General features: G+C 50.9%; 1 protein-coding gene across 1 annotated transcript in view; it reads left to right on the top strand.

Moving 5' to 3' along the window:
• Positions 1 to 18,761, top strand: part of LOC111153824 (glutamate ionotropic receptor kainate type subunit 4) — a 288,341-nt gene that overhangs the window by 230,921 nt on the left and 38,659 nt on the right. The window contains exon 12 of the mRNA XM_022513080.1: positions 14,994 to 15,107. Coding sequence (XP_022368788.1) covers positions 14,994 to 15,107 — 114 coding nt within the window. The remainder of the gene's footprint in view (positions 1 to 14,993; positions 15,108 to 18,761) is intronic.

Here is an 18,761-nt window from a genome sequence, read left to right as displayed (position 1 = left end):
AGTTGTCTGGTTCTAAAAATGGACCCAGGGTCTCCTGATATGTTCCCCGAGTCACAGCTCTACCACTGTCTACCTGTCCAGCTCTAGTTGGCCTAATTGGCTGGCTGTGCAGCCCCTACCACACACACACACACACACACATTTATCTTCTAACTGCCTTTGGCATAAACCTTGTCCCCATTGTACTTGCTGGCTTTGTTCCCTGAGTCTGTGTGTTGAGGGGTGACAGAGGCCTGAACATCACAGAGCAGGCTCGAGGATCACCTGCCTGTGGCCTTCTGAGTGCCCCTCACCTGAGACTCATGTGCTGTGCTCCAGCCCTCGTGCCTCCCTCTGCTGACCTTCTGCCTGTCCCTTGGCTGGAAAGTGCTCTAAAGATAATCCTGGCCCTGTTGGGTGAGCCCTTGCTATGTACCAGAGACAGTGCTAATAATTGCTTTCCAAATACTATCTCATTGATTCCTTAAAGAACTTTACCAGGTAAAGTCTCATCACCCCCGTTGTGTAGATCAGCAAACAGGCTCTGAGACTCAACATGTCCAAGGTCACGTGGCTGCGGAGTGGCAGAATTGGGCTCCGAGCTCAGATGGGTCCACAGCATGTTCTTTTAATTACTGCACAGAGCTGCCCTGAGCGCACGCCAGGCTTTGCTTCCCTAGCGGGACCTCAGTCATCAGATCCTTCTGCCAGGGCTCCCTGCCCTGCCCCAGCAGGCAGGCCCTGCTCAGCTCTCGTCTTCCTCTGAATAGATAGGCCTGCTTCAAAGACTCCCAGTGTGACAGCTCCCTCTGTCCTCTGGCCATCCCTCACTCACAGAAATGAATTTGCTCCAGAAGGTCTTGCGGTGTTCAACTTGCTCGCTGCCATGGCTTGGCCTCCCCATCTCACGGTTCCTGGCCCGCATCATGATAGGCTTTGTGGGGCTTATTCGCAGACTATTTTTCTTGCCATCCTAGAGCTCGTCAGGAGCCACTGACATCCCACCATTTGTCAGCGTGAGAACCAGGCCTGTGTGGTTCGTGCCAATGGCAGCGTTGGCAGCGATGGAAGCCGCCGCGAGCCCTGTGCTGCTCCAGACCTTTCCAGAACCTGAGGAATTATTTCTCATCTTCTGCAGCCCTCAGATAGGCTCCCCTGCTTGGTGACAAACTCCTGCTCTGGCCGTGTCTACATTTGCAATCTAGGCAGCAAAACAAAGACCTACATTTTTTTTTTTTTTTTAAACGGCTGCATGTGGCCCAGTCAGTAAACTTGGACTGCTCAGATAGACACTGTCGACTCCTGCCAGATGGATCCCTTCTCCCAATTCAGGAGACACCTGGAGCAGACTGCCATGACCTGGAGGGTGGTGGAACGGCGGGCCGGGGTCCTAGCTGGGGCCCCAGCCGGGGAGTGGTGAAATGTGGGGCACAGGCAGGAGACCTAAAGAGAGGAGACGGGGTCAGGAGGTATAGCCAGTGTGTCCGTTGGGGTCATCCTGGCCGAAAGTGAAGACGAGTCAGTTGCAGCAAATCAGGTCGGAGGGTTCAGCCGTCTGGAAACCCCCACCGGGCAGGATGGTACAGCCCACAGCAGAGGCCGCGCCCTGGTGGCTTCAAAGGGACTAGGCAGAGGACGGAGGCTGGACTCTGGAATCAGCCACAGCATAACAATGGCAGTGAGCACTTACTGGGCACTGAACATTGACTGCATCGGGCCCCACACCTTAGCTCATTTAATCCTCACAACCCTATGAAATAGAAGCCTTTACCCTTCCTGCTTTGCTCACAAGCAAACAAGTTCAGAGAGGCTAAGCGGGTTGCCTGAGGTCACACAGCTATCAAGGAGCAGACTTACACACAGGGCCCTCGGACAGTGTTTCAAGACCCACCTCGAGTGGGGGCTACCCAGGGCTGGAGGGTGATGGCAGCTCCCAGCAGGGAGGACCGGCTACCCGGGAGCGTGGCCTGGTGTTCAGCAAAGAGTTGGCCCCTCCGGAAGTTTTGTAGTCTGTTCAGCTGTTTGGACCAGATGAGGGATCTAGACTTTTCTGCATCCAGATGCAAATACAGATCTAAGTAAAACATGCAGCTGTTCCTTTCTGCCCTTCTTGAATTAGAAGTCACCCAGATGTTTACATGGAGATGCGCAGTAGACACACCGGGCCTAGACTGACTTTTCTCGGGGTGTATGAAATCCCCAGCCTGAGGCACAGTTATTGTGACCGTGGTAGCACCCCCCACACCGCGTGCTTTCTGGGCTTTTCTTTCCCAAAGAGTCATCACGAGGCTCCGTGTCAGACTTGAAGGTAGCCATTCTTTCTTCTGCTTGGGCAAACCACTGAACTTTTAAAAAAATTTTAGATATAAATAGATATATAGAAAAGTACAAAGATCTTTAAGCGTCAGCTTGATGAATTATCTCAAAGGGAAGGTACCTGTGTGATCACTCTCCAGGTCAGGAAATAACACCATTAGTAGGAAGCAGAATGACCCTCGTCCCTACCCCACCAACATGCCCCCTCTTCTCCCTACAGTCCCCCTCCTGCCCAAAGTTAGCCATTATCCCTGATTTTTTTCTTTTTAATTTTTTATTTAAACTGAATTAGCCAACAGAGTACATCGTTAGTTTCAGCTGTAGTCTTCAATCATTTATCATTTGCATGTAACACCCAGTGCTCATTGCATCATGGGCCCTCCTTAATGCCCGTCACCCAGTGACCCCACCCCCCCCACCCCCCTCCCCTATCTCCGATTTAATACCTCCTGACTCTGCTGAGACTCATTCCCCAGTCTCTAAACTGGCTACTGCTGACCTAGCAGGTGTTGTGGGGCCGAAAGCAGTCTGTGCAGAGCCCCTTGGGGATGTGATTATAGGTGGGCACACAAGCCACGTGGGACACAGTGGGACACTTCTCAGAAGTGGATCAAATACGCTTTGTCACCAAAGAAGGGTGGCCAGAGGTTCATGTGGCTTCTCTCTCTCGCCTCTTCAAAAACCTACAGGGATCCCTGAGAAAATGCCCTTCTGCCCTTTGCAAGGGTTTTGACTTGTGCGTGTACTGATAAGAGATGAGAGAAAGGCTGGGGGCTTCCCGAGTTCTGGGTCTGATTGGTCGGATCATTGCTCCCTTCCTCGTGCCGTTGGGTAGCTCGGGGGCTGGTGTGAGGCAGGGCTGGGACCTCCCTCCTTGTCCAGCAGGATCATGAGGTGTGGGCAGAGACATGCAGGGGACTTGTTGGCGCGGAGCAGAGAGGAACAGCGGGGAAGCCTCTGGAAGTTCAGCAGTGCTTCCCACAACGGGTGGTCGTTGATTTCATCCCACAAAAACCGTCCTAATAACGGGGCTGTTGAGTGACACTGGGTTTCATTACAAGGCTGACAGGTGGGAAGGGAAACGAAAGCAAGACAGCCCTGTGGGCTAGTGGTATGGTCAGATTCCTCGGAAGCCACTTGCCTGAGCTTGTGTGACCTGCTCCCGCAGTGTCGACTTGGAACCTTGAGGCCCCGGGTAGATGTTGAGCCGGTGTGGTCAGTGCAAGCCTTCTGCTTATGAAGTCAGGGCTGCAGGATTGATCCCCATGTGGCCAGTGAGCTGTGCTCTGTGGCGGGGCCCCGCACTGCACCCTAGCACTCACCCCGTGCCAGAGTGGGCGACGGGCCCGAGGGTGCAGACTTGCGAGTGGCAATTCCATGCCTCTCAGCGCCTGGCCTGCTGGTGACTTCACTGTCTAGAGGGATTTCTCGATTCCGGGGGGAATAGGGGTGTTTGTATTAGAAATGAGTGTGTCATCTTACACATTTCAACAGGATTCTATTTTCTTTATTTGACACGGGATTGCTGGCGTGTCTTCAGAACATTGCGTGTGATGGTGAGGATGATGATGTGGTAAGGTGGTGTGAGCAAGCCAAGCTCAGGCATCTCAGGGCTTCAGGGCACAGGTTTAACCTGCTTGGCCCAGCTGTCGCTGCCGTTCCTTCTTTGTCCCATCCCTACCACACAAACACCGTGTCATGAACATAACGCACGTTGGTTTTTCCAATTGTAGGATTTCTTTGCATTTTCTCACAACCTATGCCGATGTTTTTGAAACAATATTTTTTAGTAGAATTAAAGTTGATCCTTTAATGTGGAACCCACAAATAAAAGAGCTTATGCCTCTGTAGCATCTCCTGTTCTGGGCATTGTTCTAAGGGCTTTCACACAGTAATTCATTTGGTCTTTGGAAAGCACGTATGCAATATGTAGGATTCCGGTCCCCATTTTACAGATGAGGAGACTGAGGCACAGAGAGATTAGGTAACTTGCCTAAGATAAGTGGCTGGTGAGTGGCAAGGTCGGCCCTGGAGTGTGTTCTCTTAGTCAAAACACAACTACAAAATTGCTCCCCCAGCACAGAGTCAAGATAAGAGATTAGTGCGAACAGAACTCCTACTTTCTTTGATTCCCCTGTTCGTACATCAGATGTTTATGGGGAACCCACCACATTCCAGGCCTTGTTCAAGTCTCTGGGGGTACATGTGCATACAAGGAAGTACAGGCTTCTGCCTCCTGGAGATTGCGTTCTAGAAAATAAACAGCTAAATGAATAAACAAAGAGGACAATTTTGCATCATCATTTTTGCTATGAAGATAACACAGGATAATAAGACAGAGAGTGTCAGGGAGGGGGTCCTTTAGATGGGTACACGAGAAAGGCCGCTCTGAGATCTGAGCAGTGGGACAAAGCCGACCTAGCCACAGCCAAGGCCAAGGCAGAATACCGCAGCCAGAGGAAGGAGGAGGTGTGAAGACGCAGATGAACTTGTGAGGTCAGAGGAGCAGGACGAAGGCCAGCGTGGCCCACGGGTGGCGAGTGGGCAGCAGGGCACAGGTGGGCTGGGGTCAAGAGTGATACTTGGCCCTTTAACGACATGGGTTTGCCACTGCGTGGGTCTGCTCATACATAGATGTTTCTCTGTAAATACAGTACAGTGTTACAATGCAGAACAATGTATTTTCTCTTCCTTATGATTTTTTAAATTATTTTATTTAAAACCAGTTAATTAACAGTGTGTTATTAGTTTCAGAGGTAGAATTCAGTGACTCATCAGTTGCATATAATGCCCAGTGCTCATTACATCACGTGCCCCTCCGTCCATCACTGTTACCCCAGCCCCCCCCAGCAACCCTCTGTTTGCCCCCATAATAAAGAGTTTCTTATGGTTTGTCTCCCTCTCTGATTCCATCTTTTTAAATTTCTCCATCCTTTCCTCGATGTTCCTCTGTTTTGTTTCTTATCCTTTTGATTTTCTTAATAAATAACACTTTCTTTTCCCTAGCTGACTTTATTGTAAGAATACCGCAGAGCATACATACAACATACAAAATAGGTGTTAATTGACTGTTTGTTATCCGTAAGGCTTCTGGTCCCCAGTACGCTATTAGTCAAGTTTCAGGGAGAGTCAGATGTTACACATAGAGTTTCGGCTGTGCGGGGGGCCAGTGCCCTATCCCTCCATTGTTCTGGGGTCAGCCTGTCCTGTTTGCTGAGAAGTGTGTACAGGTTCCTTTCCTGGGGTCCGTGCACACCTGAGGGCCTGAGGATAGCATTAACACAGCCCATAAACTTGGAAGGGACAAATTGACATCTTTTTTTTTTTTTTTCCTAAACTTAAGCTCAAATATGTTATTTCCTTCAATGACAGCTGTGGGCAACAAACAGTCGTGATATTTTAGCCACACCTGCTCCATTGTCATTGCTGGTGTCACTGTAACGTTGCTCTTAGACTGACCTCTGTCTCTTCTGTGCCCCCGGAAGCGCAAAAGTGGAAAAATATTTTGACAACCGTCTTTCTGCGCCCTACAGTTAGGCAATACAGTGACTGGAATAAACATCTGTAAATGTTTCTAAAGAAGGGGTTAAGAGACCTCAGCAGAGTGCGAGAAGGGTCCCCAGGCGTAAAAGCGATGAAGAAGTCAGTATAGTATAGAACGGTGTAATCTCCATTAGTTTCTCAAAAGCCTCCTCGGGCTACAGTCAGAAGAGGGGACAGTGAGAGGCAGGACCACACCCGAGCTCCATTTACATAGTTGTTACCTCTCATCCTCCCAGCAACCGTAAATGATTTTGCCCGTTTGAGAGAGCAGGAGACCGAAGCCCAGACTTGAGGTAATTTGGCTCAGCCGGTGGATGGCGGGGCTGGGATTTAAACATACATCTCTCTGTCTGACCCGGAAGGACAGGAGGGTCCATGGCCCGTGAATGGGAGCCTGGGACAAGAGGTCAAAGGTGAATGGCATTCGCTTCGACCCCCGCACCACACCACCTCACCTGTGGACGAATGGCCGGCCCCTTCTGACTCTGCCAGATTCTGAAATCTGCCCACATAGGCCAGTAATGCAGCCCTGAGCTGAGCCAACTAAATATTTCATGGGGATTTTAATTTAACTCTAAAGATATTCATCCAACCCTGAGAGCAGACTGCCCCTTGGAGAAATAGCACTGGGGAGCACTTGGGCCCGTGGATGACATGCCACTTCCCGGGAACACTAATGTGCCTGGGACCTCTGCTCCCGAGCATTACCGAGGAGGGATTCAGGCCAGCGAGCACAGAGAAATCCCACAAATGTGGCCTTAGGTTGGTTTGTGAAAGCTGTGATCGGAGCCTCCCTCTGAACAGGGAGCAGGCCTTCTTTGGGGCCTGAGTGCTGGCTGGGTTGGGGTGTGTGTGTGTGTGTGTGCGTGTGTGTGTGTGTGTGTGTGTGTGTGTGTGTGTGTGAACGCATGCACATGTATAACAGGTAACTGATTGCCTGCTCTCCTCTGTTCCGTCATCCGTGTTTCCATATCCTGGGAAGGGAGGAGAGGTAGGGCTGGCATCTGGTGTCCCCAGCAGACGAGGACACTGTTTTGCAGGCGCCCTGTGAGCCCCGAGAGCGAGTTTATCCTTGACCCCGTGCGCAGCGGGAGGGGTGGGAAGTCAGCCTGCCTCCCACCACTGGCAAGCAGACGTGCGCACTTCTCAGGCTTGTTATTAGGAAGGCCTAAATGATGACTTTTCGTGGAAGCTCGAGCCAGGAGTGGGTGTGAGCTCCCCTGTCTCCTTCAGATCCTGCAGCCGCTCCGCCTGGTGACCTCATGAGTCATGGCAGGTTCCCTGGGCGTCTCGCTAGGCGGGGGAGGAGTGGGGAGGGAGAAAGGCACCCAGCAGGTGAATCGATCCAAAGACAGGAAGTAAGCAGATAATCTAATTTGGAATGGGCTGAGCTGCAGATGTTAATCCGCTCACTACGCAGCAGGAAAGGACTGGGGGCCGGCTAGATTCTGGAAGGAACTCCATGCAGCCAGTCCCGCCTCTTCCCACTGGGCCCAGGGTGGGCCTGTCCTCACCATCCCTGTGCCTTCCCCCGGGGGAGCATGAGAGCACAGGCGGGTTCCTCTCCTGCCTGGGGCTCCAAGGCATAGGTCTGGGAAGGCGTCCAAGTGGGGGGGGGGGGAAGGAGCCCTGCTGCCAGGGATGTGGGGCACTGAGTCTTCTTTAGGCTGGAGGAGGAGGGTTGTATCTGACCATGTCTGGATCGTGACCTAAATCTGGTTCTACCATTCTGACTTGCTGATAAAATCCCTCCTGCATACAGGCTTGTGTCAGACTTCAGCCCCATCTGTGGTCAGCGAGGAGGCCCTTGAGGGTAAGCCACGTTTGGTGGGTTTGCTGATTGAGCAGAGTAAGGGCTTACTCCTGGGGAGGTGACAGACGTTTTTGCAGAGCAAGTAAACTGTGAATGGACCTTGAAGACCCAGTGGTTGTGGGTTGGACATTCGAGGTGGAGGACACAGGTTGTTGGCGCCATTGCTGTCGGAAGTGCAAGGTGTGTTTGGAGTCAGCTGCTCGGGGCCCCAGGGGATGCTGGGAAGTGAGGGTGAAGTCACCCGAGTTCACAGGATTGTGGATAGTTGGCTAACAGGGAGGACAGGTATGGTTGTCATGGTGTGAAAGTTTTTTTTTTTTTTTTTTTTTTTAGAAAGATGAGGATGGTCTTTTCTTGCCTCTCTTGAATCTTTCTTCTTCACTAGAGCCAACTGAATTGGTTGAGGGTTCAGGATACAGTCTCTGAAGCCCAGCTGCCTGGGTTTGAATCTGATTCTGCCACTTACTTGCTGTGCAACCTTAGGCAAGTTCCTTAACCTCTCTGAGCCTCACATCCTGATCTGTAAAATGGGGTAATCATAGTAGCTTGCCCCATACGGGTCTTGTGAGCGCTAAGTGAGATAATATGCAGCAGGTTCTCAGTCCAGTCCCTGACACACAGGAAGGGCTGTAGGCGTTAGCCGCCTTAGTGTTACAAATCTTATCTTGTAGGCCGTCCACTGCTTAAAATACTCAGGGTCCATCTGATTCCTCTTCCGCGTGTTGCCTCTTCTGCCTGCCTCTCCAGCCTCATCTTACAGCATGCTCCCCAGCCTTATGTCCTCCAGCCACTCTGGCTTTCTTCCAGCTCCTGGAATGCACCAAGCTTCCTCCTGTCTCAGGGCCTTGGCACATGCTATCCCTTCCCCTGGGAGTGCTCACCCCAGGCCATCTCACAGGTAGCTCCTACTCAGGCAACTGCATCTCATCTTAGGAAAGCCCCCCCGCCCCCGCTGGACCTCCCAGACTCTGTCAATGATCTGTTCTACCTTCTCATGGTGCCTTCTAGACCCCTTCATAAAACCTGTTATGGCCGTAATTTTACAAACACTTACTCTAACGGTCTGATGACAGGTCTGCCTCCCCAGTGGACTGTCAGGGGCCGTCAGGGGCCATGCCTGTCTCTCAGCACCTTGCCCACTGCCTGGGTCAGGGTGGAGAGTCGGAAAAGAGGGCTGAGGGAATGCTGAGCATCGCAGATGGAGGAAGAGGCACCGAGTTCTGCACACTGTCCCTGCCTACCCCGAGAGCCCACACTCAGGTGGGGGGAGCCCAGAACACAGCACTTACAGGAGCTCGACGAGTTCAGTGTCCCCATGTCACCCTCAGCCAGAGCCTAATGCACATGATCCCTCGCTGCCAAGCCAAGCTTGGTGGACTCGGAGCTCCTTCCTGTCTGGGTGTTTACGCGTTATGCCGCCCCGTTCTCGCAGCCTTAAGCAGGCCTTGCTTCGAATTTCGTAAGCCTCCTCCATATACAGGGGATCTCCCGAGACAATTACCTTGGAATGAAGGTTTCCAGGAATGCTCAATACAACCTTATTCTGTGTAGCATTTTCTCATTCCATCTGTAGCCTCCCAGAGCTTTCCAGAGTTAAGTAACACAATTACAGAGTTAAATAAATGACAGCAAAGAATGCGAGGCACTGTGGAGCCTGAGCGGCAGGTGAAATAAAGTGTGTGCAGATGGGGCCTGCAGAGGGGCAGGAAGCTGCTGGCACTGGGGCATGGCCAGCTGCCCCAGGGGCAGGAGGCTGGGGTCATCAGGGTGCAGGGAGGGGGAGAGTGCTATAAAAAACAAAACAAAACAAAACAAAAAACAGAGAGAAAAGATCTGGAAGCTGATCACAGATAGCACCATGGAAGTCAAAGGAAGCCGGGGAGGTCGTTTAATCTGCTGTCCCCGGAGGAGAATCACGTAACAAGGAAGAGACTGTGGGAAATGATGAGGTTTGGTCTCCAAGCTGGGTGTCAGCTTTTTCCTTGAGTTTTCTAAGCAGTGGGACAGGATGAGGCCTAAGAAGGTCCTTATGTGAATCTTTGGAGACAGGCAGTCACACAGTGTTAACACAGCTCTGTGTCTGTCCCGGGTCACCTGGAAGAGACCACCAGGGGCCAAGTGTCCAGGGTCCCCTGCCCTGCATGGAGCTAGAAGAGGCCTGGCTGCCCTCCCGAACGTTCTTGCTCAGCATGGGTTGGGATACTGTCTGCAGAGACTCTTGTAGGCCTCCTGGTGGCAAACGTGCACTGGGTACTTACTTTGAACTGGGCCCCGTGCTCGCGTCTACAGAGTTTCGTCTCACTCAGTTCCTCAGCAAAGCTAGGAGGTAGGTCCGATTATTATCCCCACTTTATATGTGAGGAAACTGAGCCTCAGGGAGGTTGAGTGACTTGCCTAAAGTCACACAGCAAGTCAGTGCGTACTAATGGAATCTAGACAGGTCCGTCCCATCCTGAAGGCTGAACCTCAGCCCCTCATCCTGCGGCCTCCACAGCTCCCCCAAGGACCGGCAGAGCTCTCCAGAGTGTTTGGGTTAGAAGGCTCTTGCACTCCCGCCATCTCTCTTAACTCTCACAGTAAAATGAGTCCCAGAGAGGCTGAGTGGCTAGAGGCATGCTGTCTTCGGCCCTGTCCCATCCTCTCCTTAGCTCGGCTCTGTGGCAGAGGGGGGCTGCCAGGCAGGGGGAAGGCGGGCTGAGGCCACTGGCGGTCTGCCCTTGCTTCTGTGCCCTGGCTGAGAGAATGGGAGAGCATTTTGCCCAAAAGGGGGCAGCAGCTCTCTAAAAGAGGAGGAGGACACAGAAGAGTGCTTTGTTCCCTTCAGACGGTCCAGGAGCCAGGGCTGCCATCAGACTCCTTCCCGGTGGTAGCCACCGGGGCTGCCATCAGACTCCTTCCCGGGGGTAGTCGCCAGGGCTGCCATCAGACTCCTTCCCGGGGGTAGTCGCCGGGGCTACCATCAGACTCCTTCCCGGGGGTAGTCGCCGGGGCTGCCATGAGACTCGTTCCCGGTGGTAGCCGTGTTCTCAGGGAGGAGCCAGGTAGGAGCCAGGGCTCAGGCAGATGCCGCCTGGAGCCCTGCTGTCAATTTGCTGCCTTCTTCGAAGCCAGGCCCCAGCTCCCAGGAGAAGCACGGCAGCCACACTGAGCCTCCAGGCTTTGATAGCAATGGGGGCAGTTGCATGACCCCTATTTAAACTCCATGAGCCAAAGGATAGTCTGTTTTGGAAGTGACCTCCAGGCCAGCTCCAGCCTGCCCTCCCCTTGTATATTCTGCCAACATCCAGGAGATAAAAGGGGGGGATCTCTCAGTGGCAGAACATGAAGCTCTTCAAAGAACACTTTCAATCAAAAATGGGGAGGAGAGAGGTCTTTCTCTCAGAGGAAATGTATTTATATGCCCCTGTGTGCGCGTGTGTGCGCACAGACACACAGACACACAGACACACACACATCCCAAGACCAGGAACATCGTAATGCATACAGAACTTTCCGCTCCTCTTTTATCAGCCCTCCTTCTGTTCCCCCTGGCTCTGGGGGATACCTACCTTTTTTGGTTTCCCACCCCGTGGAGTTACACTCCCAGACCTGCTGTCCAGATGGGGGTGTCCCTTCCTGACCTTTCTGGATTTCTTTCCCTAAAATAAAATGTCCCCGCCCGGGGTCCCTGTCGGCTGCTGGTCTTTGCTGACCAGTCTGCGAGTTTCTTCCTCAAAGCTCCTTCTCCTCGTCTGTTCCAGAACATTCGATTCTGCGGACCACCATCATCTTCTTGAGCAAAACAGGGGCCCGCGGAAGTAAGCTCTACCCGTTTGAGGCAAGTGAAATGAAAGTGTGGGGTTTGGGAGCTGGAGAAGACAGTTTAGAGGGCGTGTGGTGGGGCCTTTTCATCTGATGGGATGAAACTTCACCCCAGAAAGTGGAGTAACTCGCCCACGGTCACCGTGAGCCGTGGCCTGGCTGCAACTAGCGCCACGTCTTCTCATGTCCTGTCTACAGCTCTTTCTGCCCGAGAGGCGGCCCTCCTGCCCCGAGTGGCTAGAGATGCAAAAGGGCTGGGCTGGACGGGCAGCCTGCCCTCCCCTCCCTCCTTCCCCTACGCCGATGGTTGCTGGCATTGTACACTCCCAGCCCCCTTGGCTTGTTAGTCTGGTTTCATGGCATATTATCTCCTCATCTAAGACTGCTTTATAGCATAATGTCTTTTTAACTAAGGTGAAATAAAATGAACGCGCGTCTTTTGGAATAACCGGATCCCCAGAGGTTTTCACTAAATTTCGGGGGCGTGTTGAAGCCAAGGTAGATAATTACTATTCTCTACTGAGTTGATTAAATAAAAACAAAACAAAACAAAACAAAAAACACCACCATGAAATCTCCATCATTTCTTTTAGCTTGCCACGGCTTTTTTCCATCCCACTCCTTCCCTGCCTCCCCTGCCTGTAACTTACTCCTGACGGGGGGGCGGGGGGCAGCAAAGGGAAGAGGGACCGACCGGTAGCCATGAATCAGCAGTGTCCACATGAGGCGGTTGTTCTGTTTGGCCCAGTTTGGGAAGGGTCTCTCTGTGATTAGACAGAGATGCCCTGTCCAAGCCTGGGGCACACACTCTCCCTGGGTATGTGGTCATTCTGCATGCACCCGGGAAAGGCTTTACGGCTTTACCATGACATCATGACAGCTTTTATAAACTTGTGAACCGATTTCCAAGTTCCAACACAACATTTGCCCTTTTGGGATGTGTGGGTGGCTCAGTCGGTTAAGTGTCTGTCTTCGGCTCAGGTCATGATCCCGGGGTCCTGGAATCGAGTCCCGCATCGGGCTCCTTGCTCAGTGGGGAGCTTGCTTCTCCCTGTTCCTGCATCTCTCCCTGCTCCTGCTCCTACTCTCTCTGACGAATAAATAAATAAAATCTTTAAAAACAAAAACAAAATTTGCCCTTTTGGGGCAAAAGCTGTAGGTGAGGTAAAGAAACTGTGGGTAGAGTTGTTGAGTTCAGTTAATTTGGGGGCCAGGATCTGTGTTTTTAAATAACCAGAGAAAGGACTAAAAGCTGTGTTTATCTTTGCCCACTTTATCCGTTTTGGTTTTCCTCCTCTTTTCTTCAATTCTTTCCGTCCAACCCAACTGACTCTCATCTCCTCCTCCCAAGGCCCATGCAGGGCTTGGCTGCCGACTAGCTAGAAACCCGCCTGTGTGGGACCCGGCGCTGCACCTGCTGGGTCTTTGTGCTGGGTTGATTATCTGTTGGTCTACACCTGTGCTCTCAAGCGGGCGGAACTGCCGTCAGTGCCACCGTCACAGAGGGGCCGAGGATCTGAAAGACCCAACCAGCCCTCCAAAGAGCCCCCAAATGAAAGCATTAACAATCTTCTAATCAAACTTCGTTTTTTAATCTCAAGGGTTGATTGACTTGATAGCAGTAATTAGCACTCTGTTGGAGAAATACAGAAAGAGCACAATGAAGCATTCACATTTTTCATTTTATATTAAAAAATCTCTTACATTCACACCCTAGTTTCTTTTCTTGGCACCTGGCCTGCCTTTATAAGGCCCTGAGTTCGTTAACCTCTGCCAGATTACATGGCTGCTCCAGCAGACGGAACGTGGTTAGGGAGTGGAGGTGCAAGGTTGAAATGTGGGAGAGACTGACCTTTGCCAAGAGATTTATCCTTCTTGTACGCAAATCTCAAATTCCCTTGTGTGTGGCATGAGGGCCAGCGTGTCTCTTTCTCTATTTTCTTTGCAGTGATTTAGGAAGAATCGTGCACTTGTGTGCGTATGTGCATGCGCTCATTCAGAGAGGACGCCTGGCCTGTTCTCAGATTGCTGGGGACTCCACTTGTCCTCCTTTCTGTCTTCCTCTCTTCCATCAGCTGCTCCCCTGGAATTAGAAGAAGGAGTTAAGCTGACGTGGAAACCAGTGGAGGCCAGTCTGAGATACATGCCTTGGTTATAAAACATGGCTCTTTGGGGTGCGTGGGTGGCTCAGTGGGTTTAGCCTCTGCCTTTGGCTCAGGTCATGATCCCAGGGTCCTGGGATTGAGCCCCACATCGGGATCTCTGCTCAGCAGGGAGTCTGCTTCCCCCCAACCCCCGCCTGCCTCTCTGCCTACTTATGATCTCTCTCTGTCAAATAAATAAATAAAATCTTTAAAAAAAAATGGTTCTTCCATATTAGTGGATGTCAGAATCAGCTGCGCAGCTTGGTACCAATACAGATGCCTGTGTCCTACCTGCTGTCTGATCCAGGGGGCCCGGGGTGTGACTCAGGAATTCGCATTTTAGTCAGCCTCCCACATGATTCTGATACAGGTGGTCAGAGACGAGATGTTGAGAATCCCTGTTAGAGAATCTCTGGGCAGGGTCCTGGCACGGTCTTCACCTCACATCCTTAGTTTAAGGACAAGGCCAAGGATGTCTAGGGACTGGCCTAGGTTAGGGAGTTGGTGAGGGACCCAAACGGAACGCTGGTTCTGGGCTTTTCCCCTTTGCACCATGCACAGGGAAGCAGACCAAGAGGAAGTGAGTTTGCTTTGCCAGGGTATGGGTTTAAATAAGGGACGAGGACGAACTCTCTGGCAAAGAGGAACATTGAGGAAGCCGATAGTGTTGAATTCAGACTCTCATCAGATATGGGCATCTGTGGTGTCCTGTGAGGGCCGAGAGCACGGAAGGAAATGTCTTCAGAACAAATTCTGGTGACTTTTACATGGAAGGCCACAGAACCTTCTTTTACTTCTTTGGTGCCTGAACTGTAACCTCAGCAGCAACGTAAGTGTCCAGGGCACCAGGAGGCCCGAGGTCCAGTCCCAGCTCTGACAAGGACGAGCTCTGTGTGGTGGGGCTACCCACTCGGTTCCTTGGTGGTGTTAGCTTGTCTCTCTCTTCTGTGGTTGCATCTGTTTTCTCGCACCCCCAAGTCCCCCCCACTGAGGTTCCTCTTCAGCCTCGCACCTCCATCAAGTTCTGTGGACTGAGCAAATTAAGAAGTTGAATTTTAAAACGACTTCCTGTCGAGAATCCAGCAGCCTCTGTGCCAGTTCTCCCTCTCCGTGGGAATTTTGAGATGGTCCCTGAACAGCCCTCTGCTGTTTGTACTTACTGTTATGTCTAGAGGCGTCTGGCCACAAGTGTGCCCGAGTTCCAGCTTCAGCACCGTGTCCTCTCGTGAATGATTGTTCGGGTCTGAGATGGCTCAGGGCTACCCAGAGTCCCTCCCCACACTGAGAAGCCAGACCAGAGTGACATCTCCCCAGTAGGGACAGCCTCTGGCCACAAGTCCCTGTTCCTGCATCTCACCTGGGCCGCCCCACTGATGGGATCTGTCTGTCCCTTTCAGAAAGCGGACCTGGCCGTGGCGGGCCTCACCATTACTGCGGAGCGGGAGAAGGTGATTGATTTCTCCAAGCCATTCATGACTCTGGGAATTAGCATTCTTTACCGAGTTCATATGGTAAGAGACTTATTTTATAAGCATTTATGTCATTAAAGTTATTTGCATGCAAACACTGAGTTATATGGTAATAATGAATGACTCACAGAAATATTTAGATTTCAAGACTTAAATGCAAATGAACTGGGCTATTTTTTCCCGCATCAGCTGTGCGGTCTTGCAAACAGGAAGAATGGAAAAGTCACACTTGTGGGCTTTCCAGTAAAAATTGCTTCTGCCTCACTGACTAGGGATGGCTGAGAGGGAGCGCTTAACCCTGGGTGTGTGGTGTGTCGGTGAGTGGACCCGTTGGTCACTCTGCTTCCTCCTAGGGACGGGGTCTCCAGTCCAGATAAGTCATCCCAGCATTTTCAAGGACTTTGCTGATTCCCAGGTGCATCTCTTTTCACTCTGAGCATTATCTAGTGAGGGAATGCAGACTCCATCCTCTCCGGGTTAGCCATATTAGTGAATAAATAATGTCATTTATATCTGGCCTGTCCCCTTTTTGGCATCCATCAAAAAAGAGAGAGAGCGAGAGAAAGACTTCTCTGCTCAAGTTGCCTAGAGTGAGTAGAGTAAGGGTCTAAATGAATTTGGGAAGCCACACCAATGGGTGTGAGGCCAGACCTGATGGAGGACACTGGCCAGTGGGGGTGGTACAGGAGAGTAACAGGGCTGAGCCTCATCCACAAAGGGAATAGTAGTGATGTTGCCAGGACACAGTTGCCTGAACCAGAAGAGCCTCCTTCTCATCCTTTTATCCAAACTGGCTCTGAATGCACAGCTATTATACGGATTCCCCAATGCTCAAGTCATTCTCGGTGTCCAAAGTCACGCTAACCTAGAATATTGCAGGGTGTTACCCGGCGCCACAAGGCTGCCCCCAGCAGGGAAGGGATCAAGCACTCATCCTACGCGCCTGCTGAAGAACAGACCCTCTAGCTTCTGACCCCTTCCTTGGCCCCACCTCCCAGCCCTGGAGAAAGAGGATTGTCTGTATTCGCAGTCCCAGCCTGGGTTCACGTAGCCAGGGCTGCTAGGGCATCGGGAACTGCAGCCCATTTCTGTAAGAGGGAAGGTTCCCTTGTCACAGAGCCCATTGGAGCAGCTCCGAGGAGCGCTATCCAGTGCTGGACCTCAGCATCCATCATGATCGCTGCCTGGCTTAGAAAAGGAGGTCACGGCGTTTAGAAGAAGAGGCAGTATTGAATTCCCAAGCTCCCCAGGCTAAGACAGAAAGCAGTGTGAGGATTTGGGCACTGTTGGCGCTGTCATTGATGTGGCTGTCTTGTGAATTAAGGGCGAGAGTGATGCCCCCCGCCTCTTTTCCACAATGATGAAAGCTCCCGTTCATTGAGCAGCTCCTACATCCCAGACGCTCTTTCCAGCCTCTGCAAGGATCTTGACTGTGGTTATGGGTTGACTTGTGTCCCCTCAAAAGACATAGTGAAGTCCTAAGCCCCAGGACCTGTGAAGGTGACCTTATTTGCAAATAGGGTCTTTGCAGATCTAATCAAGTTAAGATGATGTCATACTGGATTTGAGCGGGCCCTTGGCCAAGGAGGGGTGTCTTTGTAAAAAGAGGAAAATGTGGACCCGGGGGAGAAGAGCGTGTGAATTTGGAGACAGAGTAGCATGATGTCTCTATAAGCCAAGGAACAACAAGGATTGCCAGCAACCACCAGAAGCTAGAGGTGACAAGCAGGCATCCTCCCCTAGAGCCTTCAGAGGGAGCACGGCCCTGCTGATGCCTCTATCTTGAACTGCTCACCCCTGAACTATGAGACTATACGTTTCTATTGTTTTAAGTCACCTAGCTTGTGGTACTTTCTTCTAGTGGTCCTAGGACACCAGTACACTCGTGATGTTCTTGTAAGTGTAAGGGCAGAGATCGCACCCAGAAATAGTGTGCCTCGAGTCTGTGCTGTCTCTGGGATACCAGGCGGCCCCCCTCATTCATGTGATCTTTGAGTAACTTGTCCTGGAAGGCTTTCTTGTGTACCTTTTCTCATCTGGTCCTTAGGACTGTTGTTTGAGAAGAGGGAAGGTATTAGATTTCCAACTAGACAGTAAGGAAACTAAAGTCACACTTGGAACTGACACATGGCAGGGCCTGGAAGTCAGGTGTTCTAACTCTTGAGACAAGGGTTCTTGTCCTCCTTATACCTGTCCGTAGTCCCTGGGTGATTTTCCAGCTAGCACTGTGTCTTGAACCCGCCTCACCCCATTCCTGTAACTGAGCCCTGAGGCAGCATCCCAAAGTAGTGGGGGAACATAGGACCTTTCTCCAAATCATATTACTATGGCCAAGCTGTACAACTAGGCTCTGGCCTTGATATCTTGATTAATGCCAAGGATACTAGAGCCCCACTCACAACCCTATGGACCTGGAGGAACCATGTGGGTAAGGGCACCTGATCCCTGGTGTTTCTACTCAGTGCCTGGGGACGTCCTCTGCTAGGCTACCCTCACCACCGGGCACACCACTGCCTGGAATATCAACTCCAGCCAGAAACAAATTCCCACTCACCAGTCCTCTGGACATCTTTAATTGGATTGTTGGCCAGATATTACCCACTACCACAAACCTATGATTTTATTAGTTCTTGGAACATGAAGTTTTACACATCAGCTTCCCTAAGCTATGGTGCCCAGAGGTTTGATCAATCACTAGCTTAGATATTCCATGAGAATATTCTGTAGATGGGATTAACAACTGTGTTCAGTTGACTTTAAGTAAAGGAAGTTATCCTTGATAATGTCGGTGGGCCTCATCTAACCAGTGGAAGGCCTTAGGCACAAAAACAGGTTTCCTGGAGCAGAAAAAATTCTGCCTCAAGGCTATCCCTTAGGAATCCTGCCCGAGTTTCCAGCAGGTGCTATAGATTTTGGCCTTAACTGCTCCCACAATGGTGAGAGCCAATTCCTTAAAGTAAATCTCTTTACACACACACACACACACACACACACACATATATATATCTCCTACTGATTCTGTCTCTCTGGAGAACCCAAAGTCATACGTTCCCCTTTCTGGTCAGGAGACCTCCCCACTTCCAGCCTCTACACTGAGGCACTGATCTGCCACATAGCTGCTCAGAACTGATTTATAACAGGGGGCCGAGCTGAATAAAAATTGAGTGCTGGCATGAACACCTTACACTAAGCAGAGCTGACAGTTTATGCATTTATTCAACAAATATTTATTGAGTGCATTCTGTGTGTGAGGCAGTGTGCTTAGAAAGTACCAAAAAATCAGCTGGAGAGAACAATCCTGAATCAATGAAACTAGAGGAGACCTGGAGAGAACAGGTCTGAGATGAACTTTGCTGTATCTGAATTGGCAGAAACAGCTAATACCACAGGATAGCCCCGTGGAGTTCACCATGAAAGCCTCAATCTGAAATTACAGAGAGAAACTCTCTCTCCTATAATAGAGTTACGTTAACAAAAATAAAGTTGAATACTAGGGGTTTATTCTTTTGTGAATTTTTCTCAGGTTGAGAGTATTTATTATTTTGTGACTTTTTCTCAAGTTCATAGTGATCATTTTGTGAATTTTTCTCAAGTGGGAAGTTTATTATTTTGTGAATTTTTCTGAAGTTGGTAGTTTCTCAAGATGATTAATTTCACTTATAATCTATAATGGCCCAGAATCTCTGTCTTAATTCT

This window comes from Enhydra lutris, unplaced genomic scaffold (genome assembly GCF_002288905.1).
Source record: "Enhydra lutris kenyoni isolate GAN:26980312 unplaced genomic scaffold, ASM228890v2 scaffoldscaffold34, whole genome shotgun sequence".
NCBI lineage: Eukaryota > Metazoa > Chordata > Mammalia > Carnivora > Mustelidae > Enhydra > Enhydra lutris.
Note: the sequence above shows the minus strand (reverse complement) of the source record. Positions and strands in the feature narration are given on the sequence as shown.